This window comes from Lemur catta, chromosome 11, assembly GCF_020740605.2.
Source record: "Lemur catta isolate mLemCat1 chromosome 11, mLemCat1.pri, whole genome shotgun sequence".
NCBI lineage: Eukaryota > Metazoa > Chordata > Mammalia > Primates > Lemuridae > Lemur > Lemur catta.
Genome location: NC_059138.1, coordinates 73,383,965 through 73,405,173, shown reverse-complemented (window position 1 = coordinate 73,405,173; position 21,209 = coordinate 73,383,965). Strand labels below are relative to the sequence as shown.

The 21,209-nt window shown below is 52.8% G+C and overlaps 2 protein-coding genes and 1 long non-coding RNA gene across 4 annotated transcripts; 2 read left to right on the top strand and 1 right to left on the bottom strand.

Annotated features, from left to right (window-relative positions):
* The first annotated feature begins 1,888 nt into the window (after positions 1 to 1,888).
* Positions 1,889 to 7,531, top strand: HOXA13 (homeobox A13). The gene is made up of 2 exons (XM_045564091.1): positions 1,889 to 2,827; positions 3,523 to 7,531. The coding sequence occupies exons 1-2, from the start codon at positions 1,912 to 1,914 to the stop codon at positions 3,765 to 3,767; spliced, it is 1,161 nt and encodes a 386-aa protein (XP_045420047.1). The 5' UTR covers positions 1,889 to 1,911; the 3' UTR covers positions 3,768 to 7,531.
* Positions 7,532 to 12,631: 5,100 nt separating this feature from the next.
* LOC123647341 lies at positions 12,632 to 15,754 on the bottom strand. 2 transcript variants are annotated; one of them, XR_006738205.1, is made up of 4 exons: positions 15,647 to 15,754; positions 15,040 to 15,242; positions 13,029 to 13,861; positions 12,632 to 12,952 (listed from the first exon to the last, which is right to left on the bottom strand). It is a non-coding gene; the product is annotated as an uncharacterized LOC123647341 (long non-coding RNA). The 2 variants fall into 2 exon arrangements; XR_006738204.1 differs by having other exon boundaries at positions 12,632 to 13,861.
* A 716-nt stretch (positions 15,755 to 16,470) lies between these two features.
* Positions 16,471 to 20,341, top strand: HOXA11 (homeobox A11). Its single transcript, XM_045564716.1, has 2 exons — positions 16,471 to 17,461; positions 18,838 to 20,341. The coding sequence occupies exons 1-2, from the start codon at positions 16,747 to 16,749 to the stop codon at positions 19,068 to 19,070; spliced, it is 948 nt and encodes a 315-aa protein (XP_045420672.1). The 5' UTR covers positions 16,471 to 16,746; the 3' UTR covers positions 19,071 to 20,341.
* The last annotated feature ends 868 nt before the right edge of the window (positions 20,342 to 21,209 follow it).

Below are 21,209 nucleotides of genomic sequence, written 5' to 3'. Positions count from 1 at the left end.
CCAGTGCCTTAGTCTGCAAAATGGCCAGAGAGAAGGTAAACCGGGGGCAAATCAATATTTACCCAAAATAAAGTGCTAAAAAGTCAAGAAGGAAAGGGCACATTGGGTGGGTTGGGGGGCTGGGAGGTCATAGAAGGTTTTATTGGGCGACACTTACATTGGTCAGGGCAAACCTGGGATCAGGGCAGATAAAAGCCTGAGCCCAGCCACACTGGTCTGGACCCTGCAGGAGGCCCAAGGGCCTTAGAGAGTATATGGGAGGGAGGCGTGATATGCTCAGTGCCTTGAGCTTACTGAGTCTGCAAGCTGGGACCAGAGGGCAGGTCCAAGCCTGGCTGCTCACCAGTCCGCCTGGGGTAGAAGGGAATCCAGCACTTCCCAGCTCTGATGTTTCCGTAATGCACCCACTTTCACTTTGAACGCTTGTTCCCCTTCTGGGCATCGGACCAGCTCACAATAGCAAAATCAGAAGAGGGAGTGTGTCGCCCCAAAGCAGGAAGACCCCCAGAATCCCTCACCAAAACATGGCCACTGCAAGAGGGGGTCACTGCTTGGCTCTTCCAGCACCAACACTCCACCATGCTCCCAAAAAAGGATCGCATTTCCTAGGCACAGAGGAGAGGCTTCTTGGGCAAAGGAGGACTGGCCACCCTCTGCAAGCTGGAGATCTTACTTGGGGGAAAAGCAGGAAGTAGCCCCAAAGAGTCCCTTTCTCTTGTCCCAAAACGGAGTAAAACAGTGGGTTCCCAGGTGCGTTGAGAGTCAGATCCCGTCCATGCTCTATGAAGCCGAGGGTACTAGGCCCCAGAAGAGGGGCTCCAGTCCTAGCCAGCAGCCCAGCTGGAGCCTGCTCCTCTCAAGCCCCTTCCAGGATGAGCCAGCCAGACTGTCGATGTGGGAGCATGAGTGAATGGTGCGCAAAGATCGCTGTCTCCATCTCAAAGTCTCTGGAGGAGGAAGAGTTGTTACCGGGTCAGAGCGAGGAACAGGCTTGTATACATAAGTTTGTGACTGTGAGTGAGTGCACCAGTGTACACTCAGTGTGTGTGATTATGGGATGTGATAAGTCGTTCTGAGTCTATGGGCCTAAATACAAGTATATGAAATTGCCCACTAACACTGCTGGACAGGGAAGGGAAGGAGACTCGTAAATACAGTCCAGGCTTTCCATTGGAATGTCCTGGGTCCCATGAGCCAGGCGTATCCGCAGAAAGCCACAACCAGCAAACGCCCTGCCACTGTTCGCCTGGAAAGAGAGCCAAATCGCGATGCTGTTGAATCCGAAAGCGCCAATGTCCGTCCTAGGGTCTGGCTGCAGAAAGACGCGTGGATTCCTGGAAAGAAAACAGCCCCAGAGGCCCCAATGAACACTCGTCCTGAGCTAGGCTGGTCCCGTCCTCGCCACTTTCCCATCTCTGGCGGCCAGCAGATTTCCCTGACCTGTCCCCGCCGCCTCAGGTCGCAACCCAACCGCGCACCCATCTCCCCTCCCCGCCTCGTTGCGCTGGTCTGGGCTCCGCCGGAATAAGGTAAAGAAAGGGGGGGCTGAGCGGGGGCCCGCCCTTCCCTCCGTGCCCCACCCGCACGATGCTCTGCCCCCACCCTCCCCCGTCCCCCTCCTCTCCCCTGGGTGAATAGTGCGCGGCCGCGCTGCTGGCGCTAGCGGTGGGGACAGCGCGGGCCGCGGCGGGGACCGCGGGTGCACAGCGCAGAGCCAGGGTTGGAACCGCCCGCTTTGCATACGCCATGGGCGGAGCAGGGGGGGCGGGCCAATGGGCGGCCGCCTGGCGCGACCCCGCGGGGCGCGATCCGCCCCCCTCGCTCGGGCCCCGGCCCCGCGCCGCGCGCTCTTCACTTCTTGGGGGCTTTTTAAAACAGCGCCACTGGGGTCTTCTCCATGCGGCTCGGGCTATGACAGCCTCCGTGCTCCTCCACCCCCGCTGGATCGAGCCCACCGTCATGTTTCTCTACGACAACGGCGGCGGCCTGGTGGCCGACGAGCTCAACAAGAACATGGAAGGGGCGGCGGCGGCGGCGGCAGCGGCGGCAGCGGCGGCAGCGGCCGGGGCTGGGGGCGGGGGCTTCCCCCACCCGGCGGCCGCGGCGGCAGGGGGCAACTTTTCGGTGGCGGCGGCGGCCGCTGCGGCGGCGGCAGCCGCGGCCAACCAGTGCCGCAACCTGATGGCGCACCCGGCGCCCCTGGCGCCCGGCGCCGCGGCCGCCTACAGCAGCGCGCCGGGGGAGGCGCCCCCGTCGGCCGCCGCCGCTGCTGCCGCCGCCGCCGCCGCCGCCGCCGCCGCCGCTGCCGCGTCGTCCTCGGGAGGGCCCGGCCCGGCTGGCCCGGCGGGCGCTGAGGCCGCCAAGCAATGCAGCCCGTGCTCGGCAGCGGCGCAGAGCTCGTCGGGGCCCGCAGCGCTCCCCTATGGCTATTTTGGCAGCGGCTACTACCCGTGCGCTCGCATGGGCCCGCACCCCAACGCCATCAAGTCGTGCGCGCAGCCCGCCTCGGCCGCCGCCGCCGCCTTCGCAGACAAGTACATGGATACCGCCGGGCCAGCGGCCGAGGAGTTCAGCTCCCGCGCTAAGGAGTTCGCCTTCTACCAGGGCTACGCAACCGGGCCTTACCACCACCATCAGCCCGTGCCTGGCTACCTGGATATGCCGGTGGTGCCGGGCCTCGGGGGCCCCGGCGAGTCGCGCCACGAGCCCCTGGGTCTTCCCATGGAAAGCTACCAGCCCTGGGCGCTGCCCAATGGCTGGAACGGCCAAATGTACTGCCCCAAAGAGCAGGCGCAGCCTCCCCACCTCTGGAAGTCCACTTTGCCCGGTAAATGGCGCCTTCTTCCCAGCCCTGGTCTTCCGGCTCTGCTCCAGCTTCTCCTCCGCTCGCACCCGGGATCACCCGGGTGCCCCTCTGCTCTCTTCCTGGTCTTCCTTAGCGGCGCTGCACCGCTGGGAGCCCGATCTCGGCTGGCCTGAGTTGAGCTGGCCCCTGGCCCTCCCTGGGTGAAGGGTGGCTGGGAGGGAGCTTGTGGGGACCCCCAACTAGCTTCCTTTTCCCTCTGCGCCCCGCCCTCCCTAGCTCTTGACACCGACTTGAAGATGAGAAATTGACCTGAAAACGGCTCCCCAAATTGGCCCACCCTATTCATTCTCTCAAAAATGGCTTCAGTGTTGAGGCCTCGAGTGTTGGGGCTGGGGCACACGGAAAGGAGCCAGATATGGAAGTGGTATACCTTGAGCCAGGCGCTAAGGTGTGGGCAGCTTGTCGCACGAAGCCAGCGCGCTGTTCGTGCTGAATGGCCCGGTTAGGGTAGTCACTGGAACCCTGGGCGATTTCATTTCAGTGCAGAACTAACCACCTTTCCCCTGACCCTCCAGACTTTGGCAGAAGGCCGGATTGTACAGTGCGTGGCAAAGAGCAGCCGGGCCCTGCAAGGCGGGTGGCTCAGATTGAGCTGTCGCCTATGTCCTGGCCGGGGTTGGATCCCTGAGTAACTTGCCTTCTCCCCTATCTTCCAGACGTGGTCTCCCATCCTTCAGACGCCAGCTCCTATAGGAGGGGGAGAAAGAAGCGCGTGCCTTACACCAAGGTGCAATTAAAAGAACTGGAACGGGAATACGCCACGAACAAATTCATTACCAAGGACAAACGGAGGAGGATATCAGCCACCACGAACCTCTCCGAGCGGCAGGTCACAATCTGGTTCCAAAACAGGAGGGTTAAAGAGAAAAAAGTCATCAACAAACTGAAGACCACTAGTTAATGGATTAAAAAATGGAGCAAGAAGGCAACTTGAAGAAATGCTTCAGAACTCGTTGCTTTGCTCAGATTATGAAAATAATGTTAAATAATAATCGAAGAATGGGAAAGATAAAGAGAGATACTGACATTTTGCTCTCCTAGGGGAGAACTCTTTCTCTTTAGTGGAATCTACAACTGTTTTAAAACTTTGTGAAACGATAAAGACTGCCAACTCTCCCGCCAACCCCACCAGCCCGTTAAGTGACAAATTCTAGTCAAACGTCAACCCCCAAATACGCAATTTCAGATAAGTTACGCAGTTACTGAAATCTTGTAAGTATTTATGTGACTGTTATATTTTAGGACACTGTGTTAGGTGGTAATAACCTAAAAGTTGGTTACAAAAGCAAGAGGCGGTTGTAAACATCTGCTTGTCCTTAGGTTGCCATTCCCTTTGCATGTTAAGTGCCTGCTCAGGTAAATCTTAGTGAAATTTCTACTATTGTTGTATGTCCTGCAAAATGTTCTATGTATAGATTTAGAAGGGAAAAGAGAAGGTACTGCAATAATGATTTTGGACTATTTGCTATGAAGGAAGAAAGGGAGAGAAAGCTCTTCCGAGGATCATTTGTCTTGGTAGTAAAAACAAACATCTGAACCTTTGAGGCTACAAGGGAAACGGGGGTTGTTAATGTCCTTCTGAGAATAATTTTTAATTGCTTATAACAAGCATATTTTGTGGCATTTGGACTATATTTACTGCCCCTTATCAGTTATTTTCCAAAGGATTTGGTATCTTTTTTATAAATGTTTAAATCATCACATGATCCACAGGATTCACATTATGTCAGATCTCCCAGGGGGTCCCACCTCAACGTGGACTTTGGTTTAAACACAATTTTTTTTTCATTTAAATTGGCATTTCCCAACACTTGCTAACCAATTTTACTGGAGAAATCATTTTCCTTTCTTATTTTTTATAAAACTCCATGAACATCTATTCCGTCAAAACATTTAGTTATCGACATTCTTTATTTTGATCTATTAAGGCATTAGTATTTTTCCTTGTTTATTGTGTTATCAGACTGCATTAGAAAGATTAGGGATTCACTTCTCAGCACATTTTTAATCAAGCAGTTATTTCAACCAGCACATTCGTTTTGTTCCTATTCACTATAAAATGATATCTTGTAAATAAAGACATTCAGCACACTGTGAAAATGTATTTGTGCACCTACTTTTAAAATATTTCTACTAAAAATGAAAAAAACTTAAACCTGTAGATAGTGATATTGGTATTAATTCTGTTAATAAAATAGTCACAGCTATTAAAATCTGAAGGAAATACTTATTACTTTCCTATGCTAAACATGCACTGCACAGAAAGAAAAGGAGCAGGTTTGTCTTATATAAACCAAGGACCATTCTTTTCTATTACAGCTTTTTTTTTTTTTGGGTACAAAAATTTTAATTAAAGGGAGAAATCCCTCATAACTGAAATCCTTTAAATGATAAGGGCTTCAAGGAGATTAAAGTGTCAGACATTCTGAAAGGGAGAAAAAAGAAAGGAGGAAGAGATAGTATAAATTCCCAGGCTCCCTGTGGAAAATGAAAACCAGTTGTTTTGTATCAGCAATGCCTAGGCTGCCGTATTTTAAAATCTGCTGTTGGGTCTGCATGGGTCTGAGAGGGCAGATTTTGATATTTGTTGAAATGACAGGACTACGAAAGGCCTTAAACCTTGACCTTGACGAAAAAAGACAATTTGTGACCTTGACTTTTGACAGCTCATGAATTGGCCTGGGCTGGATTAGTAGATCAAGGGCGCCACCTCGCGTTGACAAGCCTCGTTGTAATTCTTCAACTTCATGGGAATCAAGAGCTCTTACCTCCTTGACTCATTTTACAGATTTAATACTAATTTCTTTGGCTACAGATAGAGCAAATTTGAATATATGTAAATTATATATGTGCCTGTATATATGTGAATATATATCATATTTGTATACATGTATACATTTGCATATTAGTGCTTGTGTGTGCTTGTATATATATTTGTAGAATCTGTACAGATATACCATTAATGGCTGATGACCCAAGATATTGTAATTTAAGGTGATTTCTAGAGTTGAGGTACAAAATGTACTTTACATGATGAAGCTTTGCTCCTTTCCTTTAGTGGCCAAGTTTGATTTGTGTTCACAGTGGCTTACTCTGCATCAGATTTCTACAGATCTGCTTTAAAACTGTACATTTTTGTTACAGTCTACAGTCTTCTTAAATAACCATTCTTTCCTAGCCTTCACCCTCCAAGGTGGTCTAACACCCTAATTAGAGCTATCGGGGAGTCTTTACAGCAAATAAAAAGTTTCAGAACCTTGCTAACTCTAGAGTTCTAGAGTTACATTTCAGAAATTCAAAGAAACTCACCTCTTTAGAGGTCAGTAAGGAGAACTTAAATATCTGCTATCTACAAAATGACCATAATATAGATGCAGAGGAGAGTTATCCTGGAGAGCTCAGAGCTGAGGGCTACTCCAGGGTGGTGTGCAATCTTATGTTGATGATTGTGAATCTGCCATTTGATTTGTGGGAGAAATAAATGTTTAATATTAACAGCCACCATAAAACTATAATAATATTATATCTACTGTTGACCCCTAATAACATATTGGTGCTGTATACAGACTCATAAAGAGTACATATGTTTATATATTTAATATACACATAGGGTAATGTGTTTTTGTCAAATCCCTTGCTATACACAGATGTATTAAAATGTTGGCAGAACCAGTATCCTTCGGATGCAGAATTTTGAGGTGCAGGCTACCTTTATGTTGGAGGAAAGTAATAGTGAATGGAAGAACCAGATCCATCATTTTATGGAAAACAATATTGGTTGGTTACAAATCTGGCTGACGGAACCTCATCTGAAGACTTAGAGCTTCTTTATAGATGGAGAATTATGGAAAGAATCTCTAAAGCTGTCTCAAAAACAGGCTGGTCTTGAAACACATATGTTGAATGGTCTTGTGAAATGCAATCACATTTTGTTGCCCTGAGGATTTTTCGATCCACTTGTGGAAACAAATGAAAAATGCTGCTTCAGACCCACCTCCCCACATCTTGTTCCACGGCTCTCCATTTCTAAATAAGCTGCCATCAAGCCAAAGTAACAACTTTCTCCCAAAATGTTTAAAGTGGTGGAAAACCCCCTCAAAGCTGGATCAAACTGTGTGTTTAAGAACAGCTCCAAAGGGGACTCTTCTGTTGACGGGGGATATTTTTCTTTAGATGTAAGAAATATTCTGAGCCTCAGGCCTAGGAAGGAGGCCAACAGCAGCTCTGCCGGAATACCACCCCTTTTGCAAGCCATCACCACTGCAGGAACCCTGGGTAAAGTAGTAACCTTCTTTCTTTCTCTCTCCGGTTTTTGAAACTGTAATGACAAGATATTTCAGGATTGCTTTTTTTTTTCTTCCTCCAGTTCTAAAATAGTTGTTGATAGTGTCAATCTTGGCTAAACTCTTTCTTATTTAAAATGTCCCTGAATCTACCAGATAACTTGAGGTGGGCATGGATTATGATGGCTCCCTAATGCCCAGATAGCAATCAGTCTAAAACCTTTCGAAAAGAGATATCCAGGACACCAGCCACCTCTTGAAAAATAGGAATATTTTTCAATCAGACATTGTATCCATGGATAGTGTTGTTGAAAACCTGAGTCAAGTATTTCTCTTTCCACAAAGGAAACTTGCTGAATAAAAAATTGTAAATATGGGACTTCAAAAAACAAACAAACAAACAAACAAAAACCCCCTACTTCTCCCATCTGCTGTTGGTACTGTCAAATTTATTAAGTTATTTTAAGTGGATGATTGTAAAACGTCACTGTACATTTCGCTACCATTTATGCCTGATATAGAGCTGATACCACCCATTTAAATTCTTCTATTTTTATTTTATTTTTTTACAGAAAAAGAAAGGAAAAAAAATTTAAAGAAAAGGGGGAAATATTCACTTGAAAAATCCAGACTAATTGCAATGTTTTCTTAAAAATTCACCACAAGGCAGCTGAGGGTATTTGTGTGCGGGCAGTTAACGGCACAGATTTTGGTGTATAATATATAAATGTGAAGATTGCACTTTGCTGCTTGTATTTAGAGGGTTTAATGAAGATGCGCGGCCGTGTTTCCCTTCTGGAAATTTCCGAGTTTAGGAGCGGAGACCGAGGTTGCCCGGGACTGCTAATCCCCAGACCCGGTGGGTTGAGAGGCGCCCTTCTGGATTTGCGGACCTCTACTGAGATGACGCTAGGAGCTTGCTGATTTATGCGCATTCCTTTAAACTTGATTGAATGGGTGTCAGCAGACCAGACCTGGAGAATCAGAGAAACGTGCAGCGAGTTGCTCGCATCCCATTTTTCATAAGCAAAGATGTAGCATTATCCGAAAGGCCCGGGGAAATTTATGTCTAGATTTTAGGACAGGCACCCTAATAATGCTAATTAAGTTTTCATCTGCTCCGCCGCCGGGTAAATAACAACCGGCTTCATTCTTTATGAAAATACCCACTCAACCCTGCGCATCTACCTAGCTCCGATGAATGCCTGAGAGGCGCTTGTTATTTTTTTAAATTTTATTTTAAAGGGAAGCAAAAAAGACAGTGGCGCAGAAAATTTCCTTCATGAAAGCAGCCAAGGCCTTGCCACAGTTGATTTCATTTCTGCCCGGCTTTGGCGCCGCTGATGAGCTGGATCTCCCCTGCAGAAATAATCACGACGGCGTCTCAAGAGATTTTCAAACCTTTTCGAGCGCTTCCGAGGCAGCGCGGGGCCTCCTCCAGGTGCGGGGCTGTGGATGAGTGGGAGAAGCGCGGCTGTGGACTCAGGGAGCCGGCTGATGTCGCGGCCCTCGGGGACAGAGGCGCGGCCCCAAATCCTGCACGCTTCTACAGGAACCCCCCTACTCAAAATGGAGGCTCAAACCCTTACAGAGCCGGCCTGGCTCCAGTGGTTCGTGGGCCGGTGGGGGGCCTGTGGCAGGACCGTAGGCGGAGGTTAAAGCAGCAGAACCCCGAGGGCCAGGCCGGGGACCTTGCGGGCGAGTTTCCCCGCAGCAGGCCAACGTCACCACAGGCCGAGCGGGCCTTCGCGGGGCTCTCTATTTGATGAGAAGAAGCCGATTCAAGCAAATGTTTTGTGCGGGTGCCCCCTTCTCCGCCCCGCCCCTCCCTCCCCAAGAGAATAATCGGGTATTTAATCTCTCCCGGTCTTAATTCTTGGCAGCGTGGAAGGTGGTTTGCAACGGGAAATAAAACTTGACAGGAGCATTTTCTCTAAAAGGGGTTTTGAGACGGGCTGAAAAGAAATCGTGTTTTTCTCTACCAAATACTTCCGCTTTCTGAGCTCGGAGCTGCGGGCTGGGATGAGATCGCGACGCAAGCTGGGCACACAGGGCCACGTTGTGGATCCGAGAAGCCAGATCCGGGCGCTCCGGCCAGCAGCGTCCTCTGCCCGGGCGGGGAGGCAGCCTTGGCCTCGCTGCGCCCCGCGCCTGTGCGACACTCGGCTCGGCCCGGCCGTAGGCCCAGCGCCGCCCGCAGCCCGCGGCCAGGACCCCGCGCGCGGGGACTTGGCACCGGCAGGTGCCAAGAGTAGTACCCAGAGTAGTACCCAGGCGCTGGCTGAGGGCAGCTGGGGTCAGGCGAGAGAAGGGCTCTGGAGAGGGCCTTAGACTGCTTGGCTTTAGCTCTGAGCCTTCTGACCTGCGGGGAATGGGGACAGGAGCTCGCAAAAAAAGGTGGTGAGAGCAGTGCTGGGGGCTTTGTTTCCCGCCGCGGGTCTGCGGACACTGCACAAAATGGAGGGGGGAATGGGGGTGAGCGGCGCAGCATGCGTGGGTTGTCCCGGCTGCTATTGGGTGGAAGAGGCTGGAGAGAGCAGCGTCCCCCTCCCTGCGGCTCAGAGAGCGCCCTCCTCTTGCGCAGTAAAGGTCAAGTCCTCCGCTCCACAGCAGCCTCCATGGTCAGGGCCGGTCGCGGCACAGCCGCGGCCGCAGGAAGGCGCAGGAGGCACAGTTGGCTGGGTCGTCACTCCTGCCGCAATCCGGTTCTGGTAGCCCGGGCTCCTGCACTGGAGGCAGGGCTTCTTTCTTGTTTTCCAACTCTCCCACCCCCAGCCTTGTTGGAAAGGAATCCCCGAAGCCAGGGGTGACCCAGGCTATGTCCCGGTCCCAGAAGAGCGGGGTCCGCCCCAGCCCAGGAGACTTCGGAGCCCGCGGAGGCCTAGCCGGGGCGAGAGGGAGCGCCTGCAAGCCCAGGGGAGAGGACGTGGCTGGATCGGAGTTCTCGGTCCTGGTAGGAACAAGAGGCCGGGCAGGGTTGGCCTGGCTGGGAATAGGATAGAGGAGCCAAGACGCTACTGGGGAGCCTCTCCTGAGGTACCCGAGTCCCAGCCCTCCTTCAGTGCATGGCAGGCCTTTGATGCTCTTCTCTAGCCTAAAATTAGGCACTGAGAAGTGAGGTGCATTCTGCCAAAACCCCTGGGCCCCAAGAATTCTCACTGTGCTCCACGGGGAGGGAGCCCCCTATCCTCCGTCCACAGCCTGCCTTGACAAGTAGGTCCGAGCATCAGGCCCCGCCGTAAACAGATAGCTTAAGCCTGATCTGCCACTGAGCCTCTCTCTCCAGGTGAACCAAGAAGGACCTGCAAATGACTTATTTTCATGGAAGGCAGAAAATCTGGGTTTTATGCCTAGAGCTGCATGGGTGGGCTGGACGATGGGGGCAGATATCTAGATGGATTGTCTGTAAATGGCTACCATTGCAGAACTGCCTGGCAAGGCAAGTAGGAGAGGCTCCTTGGGGAGGGCTGGATGGGGTGGGAGCTTTTCTCAAGTCTTGAATGTGACCCACCAGTGGCCCTGAGTGGAAATGGAGCTGCCTGCCCTAGGAAGGAGTTGGAGTTTGAGGTATGAGGGCAGGACTCCTCTGAGCCACAGCTGTGGGGACTGAGACCCAAGGACCAGAGCCAATCTTCTGGTTGAGCCACGCTCTTTTGTGCTCTTTATTTCAGGCACGCTATGCTGGGGAAACCCATTTGGGCCAAAGCTGCAGGGGGAATGGAAGGTGGATACTGAGAACCAGGGCTTCACCCTTCAAAGATCCCCCCAAGCCATTTGTTCGCATTCTGTAGGAAAAAATAAAATCTGCAGTGAGTCCGCATCAATAAAAGTAAAAATAGTTCTCCTCAAAGCAAGGAAACATCTTTTCTCCCATGTTTGGAATCCACTACTAATGGGCACTTGAGACCCTCAGCTGAGTCCTATGTCCCCCCCCCATCCCTGGGGAAAAGATATGGACTTCTTCAGATGTTTAGGGGCATTATAGGATGATTGAACCTGCTAGTCAGACCAAGTACTAACCATGAGGTCAAGTTCAAGGTATTACCTGTTCCTGTGCATTAAGGAAGTGTAGGGGAGCTTAGGGGTGGGAGGGTGCCTTGACAAAGGGACAAATTAACTCTTGTGTCCACCTGGTAGCAATATAGGTGATCTCTTGATATTTTATGGAAGACTCAGTGCTGCCTCTAGGTAGCACCTGCAAATGTGATGGATTGGGCATGATCTGCCGGTAAACTATTCCCTGAGAACAAATACTGGGATATCTCCTGGGCCGTCTGAGACAATCCACCTCCCCAGCTCACCATGGAGGACAGATGTACCCCCCAGGAAACCTCCTATTTAGGAGGGGTGAGTCCCCAAATGCAGGCCTGGCCTCCAACACCAGGAAGGACTGTGGGTGTTTTCACCCAGGGCCTCCCAGCCAACTCTTGCACCTGTGTGCAATATGGTCACCAGGGTTGAAATAGTCTTGTATGTAGCATTCTAGAAACAGTATGACAGTTGTGGACAGAGGAAAATAAGGGTTCAGGCAAGCAAGAAGAGGCAAAATATTGATGGTGCCCTAAGCAATGCACTGAGAAACTCTTGATGTCTGGGAATGAGATTCGGTCTGTAGGTGGGCCCAAATCCTCTCAGACCAGCTACCATCAGGATTTCCCAGCCTAGAAAAGCAGGAGCTGGGTCCCCAGAAGAGGAGTAAGTGTTGGGAAGGGAGGGAGAAAGGGAGGGAGAGAAGCCGGACATGGTGGGGCCTTGAGATGGAGTATTCCAAAGGAGGTGGGAGACCCAGTTCAGGCTCTGGTGGAGGCCCAAATTGGGGGAAGAGTCAAAAACCTAACATTCTTCCTCTGTGCCTGAGTATTGGGTGCCCTCCAGTGGCACCTCTGTTCTTGCTCAGCCTAAGGAGGCATCAGATGAGACAGGAGGCCACAGAAGGTGACACTAGCTGGAAGGAGGCAGGGCAGGAGACAGGGGAGCAGGAGGCTGCAGGGGCACAGGACTGGCTTGGAAAGGAACTGTGGCAGGTGGGAGCAGCTTGGCATTGGCATTCACACTATGGACCACCGCTGAGCATTCAAAGGACTGCAAGTGCAAACACTAGGGACTTCGAATTCCCAGATTTGAGGGAAAAGGAGCTGCTGCCTCCCAAGCCAGTCCCAAGGAGAAAAGAGGGAAGCCTAGCAGCTTCTCCAGTTGGGGCTTGGACACCTGGAGTCTGGAGATGCTCCCTGCCACCCAGCTCTATACTTCCTTGGAGCGATAGGGTGTTAGGCTGCCTATCAAGTGACTATCCTTGCAGCTCATGCCCTTTGAATGACTGCTGGAAACTCCCCGGGTGCAACAACCGCGGTGACCAGGCCCCACATCACCCGAGGTGCACTGACCGGGCTCAGGCCACCCTGCCAGGGCACCGCCCGCCGGCGCCCTCCCGCTGCTGCCCCCGACCCCTCCTCCGGCTGCAAGAAGAAGCGGACGCGGCAAAGGCGCCTGGACACACTTTATTCCAATATTCCGCCTAGTAAAGCGGATGGAGCGCAAGACTCACGGATCATCGTCCCCGCCTGGGCGTACTCAACCGGCCGAGGGGGGTCCAGGAGGTGCTGCACAACCCTCCCCCCAACCTTTAGGGCCAAGTCAGACGAAGCCTCGGAAAGGCTTGGTCTGTTTTGCTAACCAAATCTCCTTGTTAGCCGTTTCCGCCTGACAAGGCTGGCGCGGGCGCCGGCCCTCTCCTCTCCGGGTGGCCACCTCCAAACGCTGCGCGGGGAGCGACGGGGCCGGCCCTGCGGAGGGCTGCCTGGACCTTGAAGTTAGGAAAAACAAGAAGAGATTGAACCGGCTCCCTCCCTTCTCTCCCTTCTCCACAGACACACACGCACCGTCAGGCCGCCGCCACTTCCTGCCTTTGTTTTTCTTCCTCCAAACATTTTTGGCCTCTTGTATTAGCCGCCGTGGGGCTCCGGGTTGACGATAAAAGGAAATACACGCTGAAGACAGTTTTCTGGAGATGGCCCCCGCTCTGTGGAGCTCCTGAGAAAGAACAGCTCATGGGAAACCAGTGGCCAGGGCCAATGTCACAGCCTTGCCTGCTGCGGCCTCTTCAAGAAATGGAACTCGGACTTGGCCTTCCGGGGCGGCCTTAACCCCGGCCGCGTCTTTCCCAGAGCACGGTGGGCTCAGCGTGGCTGTTGGACCTCCTGCAAAGCGGAACAGTCGATTATAGGCTCAGAGCAAAGTCAAACCAAGGACCCGAAGCTCTGCCTCACCTTCTTCCCCAAGGTTTGGTCTGATCCTCAGAGCTGAGCCCATCCCTTACCCCGGCCGCCTGCCTGGAGAAATATTTACACCGCCAGTATATTCCGCACAAGAGAGGCAGGAGCGGGCAAAGCTGGGAACATTGCGCAGCCTTGGGCATCTGAGCACCCCCGGCTGTTCCTGCTGGGGAACTAAAAGCTTTCAGCCGCTCCACGCTTTTCCCCTTCTACTGATATCAAAAGGCTTTTTCCTCATCCATCTTCACGTCAGCGCCCCCACACGCCCCTTTCCAGGCTGCAAGTCCTTCCAGGCACCCCGCTTCCCTGCAGCCTGCGGAGTCGCCCTGCCAGCCGTTCCCGGAGCGCCTTTCTCCGCTCCCTCCTTTCCTCGGGAATTCGCCTTTGTCTCCCACAGACACCCAAGGGATCCAGACCTGCCGGCACCCTCTCGATTTGACCTGGAGGAGGACATGGAAGGCAATGGTTATGCAGAACAACGCACACACTCATACCGACCTTTCTGCGGGGACCCGTTCTCCCTGGCACCAGGGGAAACCGATCTAATTAAGAGACGGGCTGCGTGTAGCCGGGGGAGGCGGCCTGGCGTCCCCCGCTGGCGGGCCACCACGGCCCAGTCTGCTCAGCCACAAGCTGAAGTTGATTGCCAAAACTGCTATAAAACCGCAGGTCTGTCTAGAACTGTTTTCGGTTTTCCTAGACGCCCCCGGGTTCAATTATGGTCTTAAAAGCCCTAATACAAGTGCAAGAATTTGTTTGCCTTCACCCAGGGGCGGGGCAAGCCCTGCAATGGTGGCGCCTTTGTTATGGCAAAGTCACTGAAACCCCTCATGCATTCCTTTTGTTCAAGGGTAGGGGTGGCGAGGACTGGGTGGGCTGCTGGGAGACAGTTTGGGATAGCCAAAACCAAGCCAGGGAATGGCTCAGATACTGCTGTTTGAAACCTCTCCTCCCTTTTATATTCTGTCTCCAAGAAAGAGATGCTGTGGAGAAACAAATATTTTGCCTTGTTGGTCACTGCTGGAAACAGAAGCTTTTTCACTGCAGGGCAATCCTGTAATTGTGCTTCCTAGTTTTAGGAGGTCTCATGCTACCCTTCCCCAACAACCTTCCTTCCCACTAGACCTTCTCACTTGGCACCACTGCTGCCCTCTGCATGAGCCACAGTGGACAAATATGTCAAAGCTGAAGATGCACGAATAATTTCAAGTTCAGCTCTCAGGGATTCAAGGGGCATGAAAGTTCTTGCAGCAAATCTTGAATAAAGAGTTCATTAAACCAGTGTGTCCAAGTAGCTTGATTTGTGATAAGCAGTCCTTGTAAAGGGGGGTGGGGTGGGGAGCCACATAAACATTAATGCTAATAAATTAGTTTACTCCACTACAGAGTAATTACTTGATATTATTGATATTTACAGCAGGTATTCAAATGCAATGGTAGGCCATTATTTGCAGAAAATACATAATGAGAATATTTCTTTTCCAGTGCAATACATGATTAGATTTGCTATTGAGTCAGTTACAGTCAGCTCAGCAATAAATAAATAAATCGATGTTGACACTTAAATACCAAAGATCTTAGAGTTTATACTCTAAATCTCCCCAAGATATGTAAATACCTTCAGCTGTTCCCTGGATGGGGAAAGGGAAAAGGTTATCTTTTTTCATTTTTCAACTTTCCTTCAGCAACATCCCAGCTCCTTCCAAGAAGACAGTTGTGGGGAGGCCGCAGGTCTGAGTCCCCTCTCAGCTCCTGGCCCTCTCTGGCTGCTGTGTGTTCTCTCCCTTCTTTCACTTCCTTCCAAACATTGCTCCTTTAATCCTACAGGATGGTGAGCATATTTTGCCTTAATTTCGTTCTTTCCTCTTCCCAAGAAAGCTAGACTCATACTATCCGCTGTGGCTTCTGTCTATCCTTAGCGCAAACCTAGCCTTTTCAAGGCATTCTTGGGTCCCAAGGTGCGGGGAGTTCGGGAAGCACCTCTCTTTTCTTTGGCATTGTATTCCTTCTGTGGAGTGAGTAGTAGGAAAGGCACAGAGCTTTTTGAGTTTCTGCCCTGCATATCTCTCGCTTTCACTCTCTCCTATTGCAAGGAAGGAGAGGAGGCGGGATACTCCTTTCTCAGCCCGCTCCTTGACCCTCACCCCTCTTTGCCTCCCCCATTCTCCCCACAGCCCTGGACTTCCACAAGCACCCTGGTGGCCCCCCACAAAGGTGCAGCATACCCAGGGGAAGGCTCCTCGGATGTCAGCGCCTCTAAAGCAGCCCAAGTCTTGCCCTAGTTGCATGGTTTCCTGAGTCCTCAGCTCCAGAAGACCAGGCAGGCGGGCGGACCGGTGAGCAGCGGCGCAGCCCCCGTGCCTCTGTCTCTGTCCAGTCACTCCGAACCCCGGCAGGCAGCGAGGAGGAAGGGGTTTATCCAAGGGCTGGGGGGTGGGGTGAGGAGGCAGGCAGGGAAGACGAAGGGAGAAGTGGATCCCGGGTAAGACGAAGGCCCTTCCGGGCCCTGCGGATCATTGACAAACCGCGGGGAGAAGCCGCCCTGGCTGTTGGCGGTTTAGGGACGGAAGGCACTAAAGCGCTTCGGAAGTGACCATGAATGCGAGCGTGTAATCAAGTCACCGTGCAAATCGGACAAGCCATGAGGCCGGCACATCCACGGCTGCGAACCCTGGCCCCGAAGGGGGTCCGGCCATGGTCGGAGGTGGAGGTGTGACCCAGAGCGAGCCTGTGGGAGGGGGGGCTGAGAAAAAATGGGTGCAAACGTGAGCCTCCTGGAGAGCCAACTCCGCGATCACAGGACACACAGCGCCGGGCTCCCACCTGGCCATCCCCAGCCTAGGGCATCCCTCACCCACCCGGGGAGTAGGGGCAGAGGGGGGGGGGAGTTGAGCTCTCACAGCCCTCACTTAAGGACCAGGACTGTGCAATTGAGCACAAGTGTGCGGCATGGGGGCGCACCCCAGCCTCCGCGGCGCGCCGGGAGGCCCCCCAGCCAACATGAGTTACACCGGCGATTACGTGCTTTCGGTGAGAACACCGAGTGACGATCTGTTGCTTCCCCTGAGGTGGCTACAAAGAAAGGAAGCCGGGGAGGGAGGGGAGGGGAAAAAAAGGAAAGGGGGAAAAAAAGGCCCGGACTAGCTCCCAGCTTGTCAATTTCAACATCGGGTCACATGACCAGCACCTCCCTGCTAAGGATGGGGATAGATTTCCACGTCAGCTTACGTCTCCAAATTTCTACTTCACGGATCCGCTTCAAAGAGGCAGCTGCAGTGGAGAATCATGTTAAGCTCGGCTACTGCGGAGAGCCCAAGGTAGCCCAATGATGGATTTTGATGAGCGTGGTCCCTGCTCCTCTAACATGTATTTGCCAAGTTGTACTTACTACGTCTCGGGTCCAGATTTCTCCAGCCTCCCTTCTTTTCTGCCCCAGACCCCGTCTTCGCGCCCAATGACATACTCCTACTCCTCCAACCTGCCCCAGGTCCAACCCGTGCGCGAAGTGACCTTCAGAGAGTACGCCATTGAGCCCGCCACTAAATGGCACCCCCGCGGCAATCTGGCCCACTGCTACTCCGCGGAGGAGCTCGTGCACAGAGACTGCCTGCAGGCGCCCAGCGCAGCCGGCGTGCCTGGCGACGTGCTGGCCAAGAGCTCGGCCAACGTCTACCACCACCCCACCCCCGCCGTCTCGTCCAATTTCTATAGCACGGTGGGCAGGAACGGCGTCCTGCCACAGGCTTTCGACCAGTTTTTCGAGACGGCTTACGGCACCCCGGAAAACCTCGCCTCCTCCGACTACCCCGGGGACAAGAGCGCCGAGAAGGGGCCCCCGGCGGCCACGGCGACCTCCGCGGCGGCGGCGGCGGCTGCGGCGGCCACGGGCGCGCCGGCAACTTCAAGTTCGGATAGCGGCGGCGGCGGCTGCCGGGAGGCGGCGGCGGCGGCGGAGGAGAAAGAGCGGCGGCGGCGCCCGGAGAGCAGCAGCAGCCCCGAGTCGTCTTCCGGCCACACTGAGGACAAGGCCGGCGGCTCCAGTACGTATAAAGGCAGCGCCGTGCGCTTTATGAAAGGGGAGTTGGAAATCTAGCGCAGCACCGCTGTTAAATTTTTATATGCTGTTTTATAAGCATATAAGGTTTATGAAGGGCCTTTAGGTTTCCCCCAACAAAACTTTGTTATAAAAGGCGGGATCACGTGGCGAGTGCTGAAATTGGCCGTGAAATACCCACCGGCCAAGGCATGCCTGCAAAAAAAACAACTCCCCTTTTCCCTTTTTTCCCTTCTCAGCTCCCAAGCCCGGCAGCTCGACCCCGCTCGGGGCCAGCTCCGGGCTGGGGAGCTGGAGGTGGGCGCCTGTAAATTCCCCCTGCAAGGGCTCCGGGAGCCTTTGATAGCGAGGTAATCCGGAGATTTTTATAAAAGCCATGTGTTGCGCCGGGACTCCAGTCCCGGCTGGGATTCAAAGGCGTCGCTGTTTAACGATGGCGCTAGGAGAGCGTTTAACAGATAAAGTAGCCCGCTTAGCTCTAGCAATATATTAAAAGAAACAAATTAACCCAAAGTTGGCCTTTTTGTCCAAAGGAAGCCATTTTCCTCTGGCGTGGTGGCAATTACGTGCTGCCTTCTGTCCCACGGCATGTTTTTCACAATTGTTATTCAATCTGTCAAAAGTGAGCTTTTTTTTTGTCTTGTGTAGTATTTTTTTTTTAAAGGGGGCAAGTAGAGCCTGCCCGCAGCTTTGGGAAGCCCCTCTTCCCTCTACCCTTCCTAAATTAGAACCCTTGCCCTGCCGAGGGAACAGGGTGGCTGCGTAGCGGTGGTGCCCAGCGAAGACCCAGGGTAGGGGATTTCCGCTCCTCCACCTCGGGGGAGCCAGGAGGCGGCCGGGGAGGTAGGAGCTGGTGGCCTGGACTTAGGCTGACAAAGACCCAGCAGCCACCCCAGATGTTAACGACGGCCGAGTCACGGCCGCAACCGGGAAAGACTGGGGCTGGGGCCGCTTTTACTGCCTCGGAACGGGCAGCCCAGGTGCTGGAAGGTGAAATGTCCGCAGGAGGCTGTTTGTTTAGTCTGGCGGGGCGGGAGGCAGCCGGTAACCGCCATTCGGCTGCTTTCAAAGAGGCTTACGCGGCGCAAACTCGCCTGTTGCTGTGAGAAGCCCTCCTTTCTGCTCTAGGGGCAGCGAGAGCAGTTTCCCCGGGGGCCTATCTAGGGAGCTGGCTTTTATCTGGGGCTGAACCTCCCACTGCAGCCGTCCCCAGCCCACAGTGGGAGCCTGAGGGTAGAGGCCTGGGGAGACTTTGAGAGCCCTTGGGCTGCACCTCCCTGTGGCCAGCCCCTCTCAACTAGGGGCTTTGAGGTGGATTGCAGCCCCCATGCCTGGCTCACCCCCTCCTTTGTACCTCCACAGGTGGCCAACGCACCCGCAAAAAGCGCTGCCCCTATACCAAGTACCAGATCCGAGAGCTGGAGCGGGAGTTCTTCTTCAGTGTCTATATCAACAAAGAGAAGCGCCTGCAACTGTCCCGCATGCTCAACCTCACCGACCGTCAAGTCAAAATCTGGTTTCAGAACAGAAGAATGAAGGAAAAAAAAATTAACAGAGACCGTTTACAGTACTATTCAGCTAATCCACTCCTCTAAGGCTCCAGCCGGTTGGAATTGGGTGGGGGGCTTCATACACCAGATAATATGCAGATTTTGCCCTTGACAAGGTCAAGCCACATGGTGACTTTTGAAAAAAGGTGTGCAAGAGAGGGGAGGCTACACGGAGATAGCCCCTCAGGAGGCGGCCTGGAACTCTCTTGGTTAAGATCTCAGTGGTTGTTTCCTAATATAATTGGATTCTGAGAGTTGTGCATCAACTAGAATGAAAGGTTTGGGACCCCTGGTGGTTCACTCTTGGAGCCTGCAGAGCTTCACGCTGGGTGTGGTCTCCACCCTGAACTGGGCCCCCTGCCAGGCCCCCTGGAGGCCAGCCCCCCCCCCAAAGGGAGCCTGCCCACACCCAGGACCCCTGAGTCAAGAAGCTGTGCATTCTCCAAGCCCAGTTCAGCTTGGGGACAGGGGCAGGAGGAAGGGGGAGGATTCCTAGATGCCCAGAATGAGGCTGCTTTCCAAAGCCAATGTGAAAGGCGGCTGGACTAAGAGGTGGCTATGAGGTGGGAGAGGGCTGCAAATCCTTCTGGGAAAAGAAATCTGTTCCAGGTGGCCGTTAGTGTCCTTCCACTCCTCCTAGCCACCCACCACACAATCCCAGGCCTCAGTTCCTAGTTGCTGACTCCTGCAGCCCACCTGGCTTTTCTTTCTACCAAATGGTAGGGGAGTCTGTCTTCATCCCAGCCTGCCACTCAGGCCCAAAGCCTGGTCAAAGAGTGGACTGTTCCTTAGGGTGGAAGACATCGAAAAGCCAAGAGGCTGCGCCCAGGCCGCTGGGCCCTGGGATCTCTGCAGGAAATGCCTGTGGAGTGCGGCATTTTGGCAAAATCTCCACCACACTTAATGAAGCTTGTATTTGCTCGGTGTCTGGCATTGGAACAGCGGGCCTGGCCAGCGGATCCCCAGCTATGGCTATGAGGGGCTTGAGTTCCTCAAAACACCCGGTTCCAGTGCCATACTCTGCCCCCATTTGCTCCAGAACTGAACTTGGAAGCTTCCGGCGACCTTCCAAGAGCCTGAGAGTGATGTGGAATTATTTTAAAAGAGAAATATTATATTATATATATATTTCCCTGAAGGAACCAAAGCGAATTTTAAAAGATGCAATGTAGAGGGGAAAAAAGATGATGAAAATATTTAAAGGCTCTATCTGTTTACAGTGTTCCATGGTTAAACTCGCTCACTGCTAAGAATATTTGAATGTATGCTTCATACAGGGATGGTGTTCAAAAGACTTGTAAATAAAGTAACCATAACCAACTTTGTTTGATTACCTTTTTTTTTTTTTTTTGCCATTAGTTGATTTCCTCTGGAGTGCTGGAGGGGGTGGGAAGGGTATTGGGAATGATCTTGTTAATCTCTGGCAACATTTGGAAACTGTTAGGGAAATGCTTGGAGGCAGTTTGGCCTGCCAGAGCCTGGGGACCTCATCTGTGAAACCTAGGCACCCTTCCATTGAATCTCCTTTGCCTCCCTGTGTTAAGAAATGTCTGGTGACTCCGTATGGAATGGCAGTCAGTGGTAGTCTGTCCTCGGTCCTTACCTACAGTGTATGTCGAAGCATGTGTACAGGCAACAGGGCATAAGGAAAATAAAGGCAGTGGAAACTTGAATATCAGGTCCTGGTGTGACCTTTCTCTCCCTGCTAGCCTTTTACTGTCAAATGTCTGCCCCCAACACTCCCTTACTAGTAAAGAGGCAAGTTATCAAGCAGGTCCCTGAGGGGTGAGACAATGACTAAGTCAGGAATTAACTACACTATAAACCAGGCTTAGGAAGTCAAGGTGGCTGGTCATGTCCTTGTGGGAAGTGGGGACCTAAGGATGGGGCACCTCAGGACCTAGACTTCATCCCCTCACACTGACCTGAGCCCTGGAGATGGTCCTGGGACCTGAGGTGGCCAGTGGGTCTGACCCCAAGCTAGCCCTGCTGGTGTCAGGACGGGGAACCCTCAGGGAAAACCACTCTGGGGCACCCTGTGGATCCCTTCAGCAAGAGGGACACTGGTCTGGGTACCAAGGCGGAACAGACTCTCGGGATCCTCTCAGGGTGCTTTCTCCACAGCTCCCAGCTGAGGCCGCCTTTTCCCTTTGGGAAAAAAGGATGCCGGTTTCCTCTTTGTTT

Bases quoted from the DNA above. Each gene is read 5' to 3' on its own strand.
- HOXA13 (XM_045564091.1), top strand. From the start codon at position 1,912: ATGACAGCCTCCGTGCTCCTCCACCCCCGCTGGATCGAGCCCACCGTC. The intron at 2,828-3,522 runs GTAAATGGCGCC...CCTATCTTCCAG, and splicing joins CTGGAAGTCCACTTTGCCCG to ACGTGGTCTCCCATCCTTCA.
- HOXA11 (XM_045564716.1), top strand. From the start codon at position 16,747: ATGATGGATTTTGATGAGCGTGGTCCCTGCTCCTCTAACATGTATTTG. The intron at 17,462-18,837 runs GTACGTATAAAG...GTACCTCCACAG, and splicing joins GGACAAGGCCGGCGGCTCCA to GTGGCCAACGCACCCGCAAA.